Source organism: Furipterus horrens, unplaced genomic scaffold (assembly GCF_987537825.1).
Source record: "Furipterus horrens unplaced genomic scaffold, mFurHor1.1.pri manual_scaffold_13, whole genome shotgun sequence".
Classification (NCBI taxonomy): domain Eukaryota; kingdom Metazoa; phylum Chordata; class Mammalia; order Chiroptera; family Furipteridae; genus Furipterus; species Furipterus horrens.
The window spans coordinates 43,464,879-43,478,462 of record NW_028327183.1 but is presented as its reverse complement, the minus strand read 5'-3'; the positions used below and the strand labels follow the sequence as shown (position 1 = coordinate 43,478,462).

General features: G+C 55.6%; 1 protein-coding gene across 3 annotated transcripts; it reads left to right on the top strand.

The window, feature by feature from the left end:
- Positions 1 to 2,349: 2,349 nt before the first annotated feature.
- PRMT1 (protein arginine methyltransferase 1) lies at positions 2,350 to 12,615 on the top strand. Of its 3 annotated transcripts, XM_090259789.1 has the most exons (11): positions 2,350 to 2,437; positions 4,596 to 4,649; positions 5,196 to 5,297; positions 6,082 to 6,237; positions 6,378 to 6,441; positions 8,135 to 8,277; positions 9,119 to 9,206; positions 9,299 to 9,414; positions 10,246 to 10,396; positions 10,735 to 10,856; positions 12,370 to 12,615. In XM_090259789.1, exons 1-11 carry the CDS (start codon positions 2,402 to 2,404, stop codon positions 12,451 to 12,453), a joined length of 1,116 nt encoding a protein of 371 aa, XP_090115915.1. In that variant the 5' UTR covers positions 2,350 to 2,401; the 3' UTR covers positions 12,454 to 12,615. The 3 variants fall into 3 exon arrangements, with proteins under 3 accessions (XP_090115915.1, XP_090115916.1, XP_090115917.1); XM_090259790.1 differs by lacking the exon at positions 4,596 to 4,649; XM_090259791.1 differs by lacking the exons at positions 2,350 to 2,437; positions 4,596 to 4,649 and adding an exon at positions 4,876 to 4,956.
- The last annotated feature ends 969 nt before the right edge of the window (positions 12,616 to 13,584 follow it).

Here is a 13,584-nt window from a genome sequence, read left to right as displayed (position 1 = left end):
GCGAGAAGCAACCGATTGATGTTTCTCTCCCTCTCTTTCTCCCCCCTTTCCCCTCTCTCTAAAAATAAATATATTTAAAAATAAAATATTTAAAAGAAAATGAAAAGACCTCACAGACTGAAAGAAAAATATTCAAGGAGACCTGTATCTGAATCTGTAACAAATGTTTTCAATTTGTGAACAAAGAAAAAATATTGCTTGTAAAACAAAAAACAGGCAAAAGATTTGAGTAGACACTTGATAAAAAGAAGATACTGTAGTCAAACAGTCAGTAAGCACATGAGAAGATGCTCAACAACAGCGGTCAGAGCAATGCAAATGACAGCCACAATGAGAGAGATATCTCTTTACACCCACTGGTGAAAAATAAAGACTCAAGCGCTGGCCAGGATGTAGAGCAACTTCAACTCTTCGTGAATCTCTGATGGGAATGCAAAATGGTAGAACACACTGGAAAACATTTTTGGCAGTTTCTTACAAAGTGAAACATACACCTAGCACACAACCCTGCCATCTGCTCCTAGGTTTACCCAAGAGAAATAACAAAGTGTCAGGTCCACAGAAAGACTTGTACATGAACGTTCATAGCAACTTTGTTCATAATAGCCCCAGTCTGGACATTACTCGGGTGTCTGTCAACAGGAAAATGGATAAACAGACGATGATACTGTTACTGTTCGCAGCTTTCCAGCTTGTGTTCTCTACTCAACGATGAAACATTGTTGTTGCAAGGTAGTTTTACTTACTTGGAGCAAGTAAAGGAGACGGGATTCATAGTCAAAGCTCTTCCTACCCAAAGGAGACTTAGACAAATGGCTCATACACACTATTTGGTCAATTACATGTTGATTTCTTCTTTGCAGTTGGCTCCTCTTACTCACGTTGACTTCCTGTCCAGCTAATCCTGTTTATAGCTGCATGCTACATTTTATTTTATGTTTTAAGATTTTATTTATTTATCTTTTTTAGAGAGAGGGAAAGGGAGGGAGAAAGAATGGGAGAGAAATATCAATGTGTGGTTGCCTCTCGCACGCCCCCAACTGGGGACCTGGCCCCCAATCCAGGCATGTGCCTGACTGGGAATCCAACCGGTGAGCTTTTGGGCTGCGTGCTACATTTTAACATTTAGCAAGAATGACAGTAATAACATTTAGAACTGCCCAGATCTTGAGACCCTTGTCTTAACAATACATCCATACAGTGGATTACTCCTCAGCAATAAAAAGGATTGCACAACCTTTATATACAATAAGTTGGATGAATCTCAAAAGCATTATGCTGAGTGAAAGGCACTAGAGAGCACATACTGTGTAATTCCACTCAGAGAAGACTTTAGCAAAGGAAAAAAAAGCTACACTATAGTGACAGAAAATAGAAAGTGATTGCTTCCGGGGTTGGGTGGGAGAGGTATTGACTGGAAAGGGTTATGAAGGAAACTTCTGGGGTGATGAATGTATTCTGCAAGTTGCATTCATCTTCATTCAACTGGTAACTTTTTCTACAGATCAAGGAAAGCTCCCTGGAGGAGGTGATGTCTAAGCTGTGCCGATTGACGTGCAGTTGGCCGACAAAGGGAAGTGGGTGTTCCTGGTAGGGGGAGAGACTTGGTAAAGGCAAAGCGGTTTGAGTAGGGTTGCTGGGTTTAAAAAACTTGGAAGCACAGGGCTAGGGTTTGGATGCCTTGATGCCTGGGTCCTATTTCCGACTCCGTTCGGGACCCTGGACGAGCCCTTCCTCTCTTCGGGTCTCTTAATTGCTTCAGTTTTTTTCCTCACGTAAAGGGGCATAATATCCCTTGTTCCTCCTAGAGTCCCTTGGGGCTGGGAAAATCCACCGAATGGATGATGAGTTACAGTTATTTTGAGCCAATCGCTGGAGGATAAAGCCCTCCTTCCTCGTGGGCCAGTCGCCTTGTTCTTGAGACCAGCAGCTCAGGGAGAGCTAGCTAAAGACCAGGGGACGTCACATTTTGGGTAAACCAGTAGCAGCTAATGGAAGGCGGGTCATTTTGGTGATGGACAGAACTATTTCAAAATGTCCGCTAGCGCAGGGCCCGCCGGGAAACTTTGGGGCGGTGCTGAAGGGAGCGGGCGGGAACTCCTAGTTGACTGTGCTCAATCATCAGTCGCGTTTCTTGTGATAGACGGGCAGCCTTTCCCATCCCTGTCGACTTAAGGGGGCGGGGCTCTGCTCGCCAGACTGGGCGGGTCCCTAAAGTTTGATGGGCGTCTGTATTGTCCAATTCCTTACAGGTAGTCGGAGACGGGTCGGCTCTATTGCCAATGAGATCTCCTGGCGAAGTTATAGTGGGCGGGCCTAGATCCTCCAGTATAAGGCGGTCTCGGGGGAGTGCGGAGAAAGGGGGGGGCCTCGGCGGCTCGAGGAGTAGGTGCGGGTGAAGATGGCGGCAGCCGAGGCCGCGAACTGCATCATGGAGGTGAGCGTCTGGAACGCCGCCGGAGGCGGGGGTCGCTTTCAGGGTCGGTGTTTTATGGCTCCGTCACAGAGAAGGGGCTCTGAGTCGGCGGATTGGGGCTAAAGGTCTCCAGCTGTACGGAGAGAAGGCCGCATGCTCTGGATTCGGGGATACCGTTTGAGTGCGGGTTCCCTAGCTTTCGGAGATCTGCGGTATCCCGCCAAGCCGATGGTCTTGTGCCCCCTCCCACGTGGAGGAGGACTGGGGGGCGCTTCCGGCCTGGCCCCCACGTGGCCGCGGCGCTGTGGGTGGGGAGGGGGTGTGCCGTGCCCGGTGGCCCGGCGGGTTCCACGTGCGGGACAAAGGCCCCGCCCCCGGCCGGGGGAGGGGCGCCCCGGGGGGGGGGCGGGGAGGAGGTTCTCAATGTTCTTCGGAGACCCCCCAGCCTTTCTCCCGGGGGATCGCGACCTACACCTTCCGATGGGATTGACTTGGGAGCCTCCCAGAAGTAAAGAATCTCTTAGGAGGGGCAGTTTCTCTCGACGCTCTATAACCCCCTTCCCAGGACCGGGGCGTTTACTTAGGCATTGGTCCAGGTTTCGTGCATTTTTGAGTTAGGATTGGAGGAAGACGAAGAATTGATTCTCTCCTGGCCTCCTCGTTTCCTGTCCCTGGATGCTCCCCCGCCCGGGACTTTGGGAGCTGGGGGGATGGGGCATGCCCCTGTGACCTCCCTCTGGGAGGTGGTGGGGCCTCTAGCTGAAGATCCTTCCCGATGAGGCGCCAGGCACCCCCTTGTGGCCATTTCTGGGTGTGTGGGAGGGACATCTTTTTCATGGGGCGTGTTCCAAAGCCCACCTCCCCATCGGAGCTCTCCTGGGGTGGGGGTGGGGGGACAGTCCGTCTGCTGGGAAGGGGATGTGATGGAAACTGCGAGCTTTACCCCCATTTCCCTTCCCTCGGCATTCGTGAAGGGTGGGAGATGGACTCCCCCTTCCACAAACCCTGTTGGAGGGTTCTGAGCCTGGGTCCCTGAAATGATTTCTCAAGATGTTGGTTCTTGTGCAGCCACGTGGGGTTGGTTCCGGCGCTGTGTTTCAAGCGATTTGTGTTGTCTGGCGGTTGTATCAGTGATACTGAGAAATGGACCCCAGTGGGAAATCCCCTCAGCAGCCGCCCTTTATATAGGCACTGTTGCTTGCTTGGGAGAATGGGGGAGGCTCATGTCCCTGACTTCACGCTTCTTGGAGCCTGGAGGGCGGTCACAGTTGGGAGAGATGTAATCTGATGGGGCCTTCAAATTTCCCACCCTTACCTTGTGGCATTCTCTGGAGTGGAAAGTCCGCTCTCCAGGGTCACTCCAATGACTCCCATCCCCCTCACTCTCCAGGACCAGGGCCTGTATGGGTGGAGGAAACATCTTCCCCAGAGGTTGCCTCAGGACAGGGCCTCACACCTGGTCGCTTCCAGGCCTGGGATGGCTGTCTGAATGCGGGGAGATGGGCTCCAGGGTCCAGAGTCTGGCATCTTTCCAGGGACTCTGCCTTCCTAGGTGGAGGATAATAAGCGAAAAGATTGGTTCCATCTGGTTTTATTTGAGGTTTCCTGAGCCCAAAGCAGGTGCTAGGGGTCAGGGTGCCAGTTCTGGTGGGGGTGCCTGTGTGCCACACCCCCATCCTATAATCCTCACAAAAGAGACTGGTTTGTAGAAGTGGCAGATGCCCTGTGGGTACACCCTGCCAGAACCCCCCTTCCCCCAGCTATTCGTGGCACCCCAGCACGGGGTATGTGTCAGGAAGTGTCACCTAATCTGGGGGGATTAGATGATGAGGGGGAGTGACAGCTGGCAGTGCCTATGTGCCCAGTGAGTGCCAGTTTCTCGGGGCTGAATGGGGGAGGTGTGTATGGTCAAGTGCCTGGCCAGAGGGGGCAACCTGGGAGCTGTCCGCCATCTCTCCAGCCACAGCTGAGACAGAGTCCCCTCTCTTCTCCCCCCACTTGTCCCATCCCTTTTAAAAACAACCCTGCCTCATTACTTGCTCCCTCTGCCACCACTCCCCACCAAGCAAAAGGAAAATTGCAGGAAACACCTTCCCTCCCCCAAAGCCAGGGTGCCCTGGCGTGGCCGCCCTTAGCCACTCCCAGTAGCTAATCCTTTTTCCCTGTTACTCTCTCCTAGAATTTTGTAGCCACCTTGGCTAATGGGATGAGCCTCCAGCCGCCTCTTGAAGAAGTAAATATCCTTTTGTGAGACCCTTCCCCACATTAAGATACCTTGCCCCCCCACATCAGGCCCTTCTAGGACTCTTACTATGATCCCTCTTGCTTCATACCAGTTTATCCCATGCCCCCACACACTTAGTACCAACTCCCTCCAGGTTTGTGGCCACCAGCTGGCCTTCCCCAATACTGTGGCTGCTTCCTTAACTCCATTTCCAGCCCCCCTTTGCCCTTCCCTGTGTCTGCCCCAGTTCTGCCTTCCCCTCCCCTCCTCAGCTGTGGGCTGAGCTAGAGACGGGGGCAGAGAGACTGGAGAGATGGTAGGCATGGCTGAGGTATCGGGGTTCTCCCCTGGATGGTGTTTTGGGGGGGGTCCTGCAATAGGAATAGGGGTTTTAGCTTTGGGGGCTCTGGGGGAGGCAAGATGGCAGGGAGGGCTGTAGGGTTGCCATGGTATGATTTTGAGGGATTTATTTCAGGGAGAAGTAGGGACCTGGAGGTTTAAGAGGCCCTGGGGAGCCCCCAGATTTGACCCATGCTCCTATCCTCCCTCTCCCAGGTCTCCTGTGGCCAAGCAGAAAGCAGCGAGAAGCCCAACGCTGAGGACATGACGTCCAAAGATTACTACTTTGACTCCTACGCTCACTTTGGCATCCATGAGGTGAGTATGGACGGCTCCTAAAACTGCTCAGTCTTTTTCCCCCCCCCTGAATATTAAGAGGTTAATATTTGGGAGGAGTGGAACTTAATGTCCCACGCATGCGCACTGCCTTTCCTGTCAGCAGGCTGCCTTTTGCGCAAGCCTGGCGCTCACCCCGGGGTCTCCTCTCCCAGCGGTTGCCTTGGAGACCGAGGTTAGCCTGGTGCTCTCCTGGACCGCTCCTGGGAAGCAGGGGTGGGAGCGCGCATGCGTGGCTGAGACTGCAGCAGGTCGGGGCCTGGCGGTGTCTGCCGCCCCCTAGTGGCCGGCGGCGGTACTGTCTCCCGGCTGCTCCTGTCTGGTGTGCAGATGGCTTCCCTGCTCTGTGCACCGGAGGCTGAGGTCCCAGAAGGCAGCTGCGATGGCGTTCTGGGGACATTTTCCCTTTTCTTTTTGTTTTTAATTGTGGTAAAATATGCATAACAAGCTTTACGGTTTTTAAGTATATGGGTTAGTGGATGAAGTTACTGAGGACTTTCTAAAGCCAAGGATCACTTGGGCCTTAGGAAGCAGTGGTAGAACCTGGCTAAGATGGGAGTTTAGTCTATCCAGTCCCGGTTTTACAAAAAGGGAAACTTAGGTGTGTGGAAGGGAAATAAGTTGTTCCAAAGGGACTAAGCAAGTGGGAGGACAGAACTCTGGCTCACAAAACTGTCCGAGTATCAGAGGCCAGGGCACCCTGTTTTCCAACTGGGAGTGCAGGCCCCCTCGTGATATCTTTGTACCTTCTCCCCCCTCCCCCCAGGAGATGCTGAAAGATGAGGTGCGCACCCTTACTTACCGCAACTCCATGTTTCACAACCGGCACCTCTTCAAGGACAAGGTGGTGCTGGACGTCGGCTCAGGAACAGGGATTCTCTGCATGTTTGCTGCCAAGGCCGGGGCCCGCAAGGTCATCGGGGTGAGTGTCCTGGGCGGCTGGGTGGGCTTGGGCCTTGGGACGGAAAGGGGGCCCCTCAGGGCTCAGGGTTTGGCTGGAGGGGGTTGGGGCTGAGGATGGGGCTGGGGGGGGTCTCACCCTCCCTTCTTCCCGGACCCCAGATCGAGTGTTCCAGTATCTCTGATTATGCGGTGAAGATCGTCAAAGCCAACAAGTTAGACCATGGTGAGCCCAGGAAGAGAATGGGTTTGTGGGGTTGGAGCGGGTAATCCCGGCTTCCCTGGGCCCTTGGCAAAATGGGGGGCACTGAACACAAATTCCACTTTTCCTGCCCCGTGGGCCCTGGGCTGCCAACAGTCCAATAATACAACCTTCTCAGAGTCCATAATCCAGTTAGCGGGTTCAGCTGCCTTAGAATTTGAGAGTTGCAGTTGCAAGCTTAGTGCCTCTCTCTTAAAATGTTAGGACAGGAAGCAGTCTTTTTCAGTGAGTAGAGTCACATGGTTGAGGCCTGAGGGCCCGTAGTGAGGAGTTGCTCAGCTGCCCTTCTCTGAGGTCAGCCAACACGCCCAGAAAGCACTCTGTACCTACAAGCACACACACATGTAAATGCTTTTACGTTGATGTCATCATTTTTACACAAATGGCAATTCCTACGAGTCTTTCCCCTGTGCTCTTTCTGTCTGCTTATTGTGTGGTTTGACATGTTGCGGGGCATTGAGAGGATCTTGTTCTTTTTCTGTTTTTCGTGAAAGAAAGAAAGGTTAATTTTAAAAAGATTTTATTTACTTATTTTTAGTGACAGTGGAAGGGAGAAAGAAAGAGAGGCAGAGAAACATCAATGTGTGAGAGAAACATTGATGGGTTGCCTCTCGGCCGGCAACCCAGGCATGTGCCCTGACTGGGGCTCGAACTTAAGACCTTTTGGTTCACAGGCCGGCGCTCAGTCCACTGAGCCGCACCAGTCAGGGTGGATCTTGTTCTTTTGATGACTCCAGTGTGTGCACACAGCCTGGCTTTCTTAACCAGGCTCCTGGGGATGGGCGTTTAACAGCTTCAGAGACTTTCATCCCCCTGTGCGTTATGTCATCCCATAAACCAGCTAGCATATCTGCGAGGTCAGTTCGTACAAGTAGGATCACGTGGGTCAGAGATGGACGTTGGGTAGATGTTGCCAGATTGCGCTTGGGTTCCCACCCGCACAGTTTGAGGGGCAGAGAACATGGGAAGATGGTGAGTGTTCTAGAGGAGAAGGCTCCTAGCATTTAGTAACTGAAGTGACTTCTTTGTTTCTGATTTTCCTGAAACACTAGTTTAGCTAACAACCCAAGTATCCATTACTCAGCTTTAAATATGTGATTGGAAGCAAATTCCAACTGTGATGCCATTGAAATCCTCCCGTGTGTGTGTGTGTCTGTAAGATGAATGAACATGTTGTTAGTGGTAAAGCCTTAACCTCGCCTAACACCTAGTTCATGTAGAAATCATGCTTCTGCCTCAAAACTAGCTAAAGTGAATGAAGTTTTTATAGAGAGAAGGGAAGAGAGGGAGAAAAGGAGAGAAGCATCGATGTGAGAGCGATACATCAATTGGTTGCTCCTTGTACGCTCCCAGCTAGGAACCCAGCCCACAACCCAGGCATGACCGGAAATTGAACCAGCAACCTTTTGGTTTGCAGGCCAGCACGCAATACACTGAGCCACACCAGCCGGGGCTAGAGTGAATGAATTTTAAAATGGAGTGAACAGGTTGTGGCTTCGTCTTGCAGTATTGTTTGAAGATGCCCAAATGTAGCCCCTAGCTTTTTCTTAGAAGACAAGGGCCTTCCTAGTAGGGTTCCCAGGCCCTGGATCCCCAGGGGAGGCAATCGGAGGGACCCCTCAGGGCTGATGGCACGTGCCCCTGTCTGCCCCCACAGTGGTGACCATCATCAAGGGGAAGGTAGAGGAGGTGGAGCTTCCGGTGGAGAAGGTTGACATCATCATCAGCGAGTGGATGGGCTACTGTCTCTTCTACGAGTCGATGCTCAACACTGTGCTCTATGCCCGAGACAAGTGGCTGGTGAGGCCCCGGCAGGGTGGGAACAGCAATCTGGGGTCCTTAGGGTGTTTGTTGCATGTGTCAGCCAGGGGCTGAGCAGCAAACAAAAGCCGTGCTAAGTAGTCCCCACACAGAGGACCTAACACACGGGATTGACAGCACAGGTATGGGAAGGCCCACAGCCAGGACAGAGTATAACAGCTTTGCAGCCTAGATGGTGACAAGAAGATGGTAGTGTCAGGAAGGAGGTAGTGCTGGGAAGAAAACCATAGCAGAGCAAAGGGGAGCGTGGTCCCTTCAGGCTCTCAGGTCAGAGGGAGGAGGCCTCCCAAGAGAAGTGACCGAGACCTGATCAAAGGACGGGAAGTAGCCGCACAGGATCTGGGTCTGAGGAGGAGAACAGGCTGACAGAGGATTTTGGCCAGTGCAAAGGTCCTGGGGCAGGAGAGTGCATGCCGTGTGCTGAGGAGCAGTAGGGAAGCTAGAGTGGAATGAGGGTCTGGAAGATTCTGTAGGAGATGAAGTTAGAGGTGAGGGTAGAGGGCCTTGTGGACCCTCATGAGATGTTGCTTTGCCTCTCAGAGGAGCCAGGGAGGGTTCTCATGATCCCTTGGTGCCTGTGAAGGGCAGGGTCTGACTTAGGTGCTCGTGGGTGCCCCCTGGCGGCCATATGGGGAGTAGGCTTAAGGATAAAGGCAGAGTCCGGAAACTCCTGAGGCCACTGCAGGAGCCGAGGTGGCAAGGGTCGTGGCCCAGACCAGAGTGGAGCAGAGGAGGTGGATAGAGACCAAGCCTGCGAGTTTGGGGGGCAGTGTTGCCAAGGCCCACCCAACCTTCATGCCCTCGCCCTCCCCTTCCACAGGCGCCCGATGGCCTCATCTTCCCAGACCGAGCCACACTGTATGTGACGGCCATTGAGGACCGGCAATACAAAGACTACAAGATTCACTGTGAGCTCAGGCCCAGGGAGCTCCTGGGGTGCGGTGGGCTCGGCCTTGCCTGGGTGCCCCGGTGGGCTCACCCTTCCCTGCCTCCTCCCTAGGGTGGGAGAACGTGTATGGCTTCGACATGTCCTGCATCAAGGACGTGGCCATCAAGGAGCCCCTGGTGGATGTGGTCGACCCCAAGCAGCTGGTCACCAACGCCTGCCTCATAAAGGTGAGGGGATGGGCATGGCCAGGCCCCCCCAGGGTTGGAACCAAAGAAAGGTCAGCACCTGTCCCACTTGGGGGAGGACATCAGGGCACAGAGTGCTGGCCTGAGGACTTAGGTGCCTGACCTGCCAGCCAGGGTGATACTAGAGGCCCAGAGAAACCACGCGTCCGTTGAAAGGCTTTGTGAGACAGCCAAGGCCCCACTGAGAAGGGCTGGCCTTGCCCCAGGGGCGCGTAGTCCGTGGGGCACTCCTGAGGCCGGCCTCTAAGCCCCCCACACCAAGGGCAAGAAGCCGGGGCCAGGAGCGAGCGTCCACACCAACAAGAGGACTGCGGCTGTGATTGTTCGAGCCCCTCCCTGCCCTGTCCCACTCCCACACATCACTAGCATGAGGCAGCTAAAACTGGGCAGAGAAGGAGGGGGGCGGAGGGAGTGGGGACAGGCAGGCGTCCAGGCTGGGCCAGTCCCCGTGGCCTGCGTCAGAGCCACAGTGGGTTCTGGGTGGGATCTGATGGACTCGTTTTTAGATTGTCACCTTGGCTGATGGAGATGTCCAGTTACGGGGGGGTGGGGGCAGAAGCCGGCAGTCCCATTGGGGGGCTGCTGCAGTGGGAAGGCCGAGGCAGCCTGGGGCGGGAAGAAAACGGGCAGTTCTTCGGGTAGAGTAGTAGATCCAGGAAGTAAACTCAGGTTTGGGGTGTGGATGTGGGAGAGAAGGGACGGGGACTCCCAACACCTGGCCCCGTGTGTCCCCCATGCCCACGCCCACCCCTGTTGGCCCTGGGACCCCCGGCTGCGTGTTGTCACATGGGGCTCACGAGGCCTGTCCCGCAGGAGGTGGACATCTACACGGTGAAGGTGGAAGACCTGACCTTCACGTCCCCCTTTTGCCTGCAAGTGAAGCGGAACGACTACGTGCACGCCCTGGTGGCCTACTTCAACATCGAGTTCACCCGCTGCCACAAGCGGACCGGCTTCTCCACCAGTGAGTTCCCGGGACGCGGAGGGCGACGGGAGCGGCTAGAGGGAGCCGCTCTTGGGGACAGTGCGGACCGTGTTCCCACGCCAGCTCTGCCAGCTGACCTGAGCATGCCGCACCTCAGTTTCCCGATCCACCAAACCTGGACAGGTCCCTCCGAGGCTTGGGGGTGGGTGACGGGATTCATGGGCAAATTGACCACAGTCAGCATTCAGTAAACAGTCATTTAGGGGGGTGGTGCGTGCCAGGCAGAGTAAAGCGCAAGGCCAAGGTTGGGATTTGGGGGGGGGCGGTAAGAGAACAGTGGGCTGGCCATGGCGCAGCCGACCAGGCTCCTTCCGCAGGCCCCGAGTCCCCGTACACGCACTGGAAGCAGACGGTGTTCTATATGGAGGACTACCTGACGGTGAAGACGGGCGAGGAGATCTTTGGCACCATTGGCATGCGACCGAACGCCAAGAATAACGTGAGACTTGGGGGCAGCTGGGGGGTGGACTGGGGCAGTGTCTGCCTGTCCGGGGCTCCCGGGGTGTCTGTGGAGCCTGGATTATGTTGAGTGCCTACCAGAAGTGGGGCCCTGGGGACCCAGCCATGATCAGGTTGAACCCCCTGTCCTCCTGATGGTAGACATGGGACATAGTCAAGTGGTCAATGACACCTGGAGGTGACTCTGGCCAGCTGGGAAGGGGCGGGCCAGGTGAGAAGGGGCCGGAAGGAGAACCTGGGTTTACAAGCCTAGGCGTGGGGCTTGCGGGACAGAAAGGACGGCTGTTCTCTTGAGCAGGTGGCAGGACGCTGCTGCTGTCAGCTGGGACGTAGGGGACACAGGTCCCAGGCAAAGTCAGGGGCTCTGCTCAGCCAGTGGGTGGGAGGAGGAAGAGTCTGGACTCCTCAGTGAGGGGCAGCGGTCTGTGCCAGAAGTATCCACGGGGGGGGGGGGCGGGGGGGGCGGTGAGGCTGGATGAAGCTGGGAGGGGTGTGGCCTGAGTTGCACCCACTTTCTGAGTCAAGGAGACACGCCTGTTAAAGCAGGGACATGCAGCCAGGGGCAGCTTTGCTGCGGCCCAGAGGACACTTGTCCCTGGGGTCATTGGGGTTTTCCCAACCTGAAGAAAGGGTGCTACTGGCGCCTGGTGAGTGGAGGTGGGGGGGTGCACAGGACAGAGAAGGGCCCTAAACGTCAGTAGTGGGAAGGCTAAGAAAACCCAACTAAAGAGACAGAGACAGCCTGGCGGGGTGGGAGGTGGGGGAGGAACGAGAAGCCTGGGGTACAAGGCCGTTGAGGTGATTGGGGACTTACACTGGCTTCCAGGACGCTCGGGAGGAGTGGAAGTGGGGACAGTGGAATTTTGCTCTCAGGTTTTTCAGGAAGAGGAACTGTGCTTGAGAGGGGGGTTCTCATCTTTTTTTTTTTCCTTTTAATTTTACTTATTTTTAGAGAGAGGGGAAGGGAAGGAAGCATCCATTGCCTCTTGCACGCCCCCAGCTGGGGACCTGAACCACGACCCAGGCACGTGCCCTGACTGGGCATCGAACCGGTGACCCCTGGCTCGCAGGCTGGCACTCAGTCCACTGAGCCACACCAGCCAGGGCACGGTTCTGTTCTCAGACAAGGAGAAAACCACTTGCTGATGGGAATGGTTCTGGTAGGGAAATAGTCATGAAGCAAGAGGCAGGGCCGCTGAACTCTACCCCAGAGGGACTGAGTGGGTTTGACATTGTTACATGGGGTTGTCACTGGGAGTCAGGGTTCAGGGCAGGTGCCGGGGGTGGAGCCAGCTGTGCGGGGTCTCCTTCCTGGACATGGGCTAAAAGCAGGGCCTCGCTGGGTCTCCAGGGAGGGGTTTTAGACAGCTGGTGGGACACAGAGTGTCTCCCGTGTGTGAGGCCTGCACTCCCCGCTTCCTCCTGACCCGGCCGCTTCTGGGTCCCTCCGTGCCCCGTCTCCGGTGCCCCTCATGTCCGCCCTCTCCCCACAGCGTGACCTGGACTTCACCATTGACCTGGACTTCAAGGGCCAGCTGTGTGAGCTGTCCTGCTCCACCGACTACCGGATGCGCTGAGACGGCGCCTGGTTTCTCCCACCCCAGCCGGACGGGCCCGACACAGGCCCAGGGGCTGTGGCCTTCTTAGGCAGTTTTGGGGCTGCCCCTTGCTCCCTTGGAAGGGAGCTTTAGGGGCCTGGGCCCAGGGTGAGGGGGTGGGGGGGGAGGGCACATCGTGACTGTGTTTTTCATAACTTATGTTTTTATATGGTTACATTTACGCCAATAAATCCTCCGCTGGGCAGCTTGGCTTCCTGGGGGCAAAGTGGGGTTGGGGCTCCCTCTGCGGGGGCTATGCTGCCAGCCTGAGCAGCTGGGGGTACATGGGAGGTGACTGCAGGTCTTGGTCCTCACTTGTGTCCCTCTGAGTCTTGTCCCAACTCACCCCTTAGCTCTCTCCCAGGACCTCTTCACCCCAGCCCTCTGGGGGGAGTCTAGGTCCCCCCATTCTTTCTTGCACCCAGGGGTCATGTCCCTTCTTGTTCCCAATGGGTACGGTTCTGCCCCCCAGTGCACTGCCAGGCTGGGGTGGGGGGTTGGGGTGTGGGTTCCAGTACAGCTGGGCCCTTAAGTTTCCCAGAAGGCAGTCCCCCTGCCACCCCCAGCACATGTCATTCCTCTGCTGTCCGTGACCCTCAAAGGCCACGCCAGGGCTGTCTGGCAGGGACTGCTGCTCTGTCCCTTGCAGCTGGGGAAGCAGCTGTGGTGCAGTGTTAGGGGATAGAAATTCTTGGGGGTGTGCCTGCCACCTCTGGCCTGGCTTGGAACCTTGGGGGGGGGGGTGTCAGTGAGGTCGTCCCATCTCAGGACAGCAGAGCCTCCCCACCTCAGGTGGACACCAGGGCCCCCCTGACCTTCACAGCTCCCCAGAGTTGTCTGCCCGCCCTCTGCTGCAGGCATGGCGTCTGCATCCCCAGGACATGTCCGTGCTTCCCCGCAGCCATTGCCACACCTGCTTCCGTGCAGCTGGAGCTGCAGCCTGGAGGGCACCTCACTTGCCTGCACTTGTCCTGTTCTTCCAGGATGGTGTCCACACCGCTTATGCCAAGGCCCAGACTCCCTTAGTCCCTATTCGCAGGAGTCTGTCTGCACATGTCCTGCATTGTCCAGGCCCCTCTCAGAAAGTCCCCTGGCCTCCGAGACTCCGGA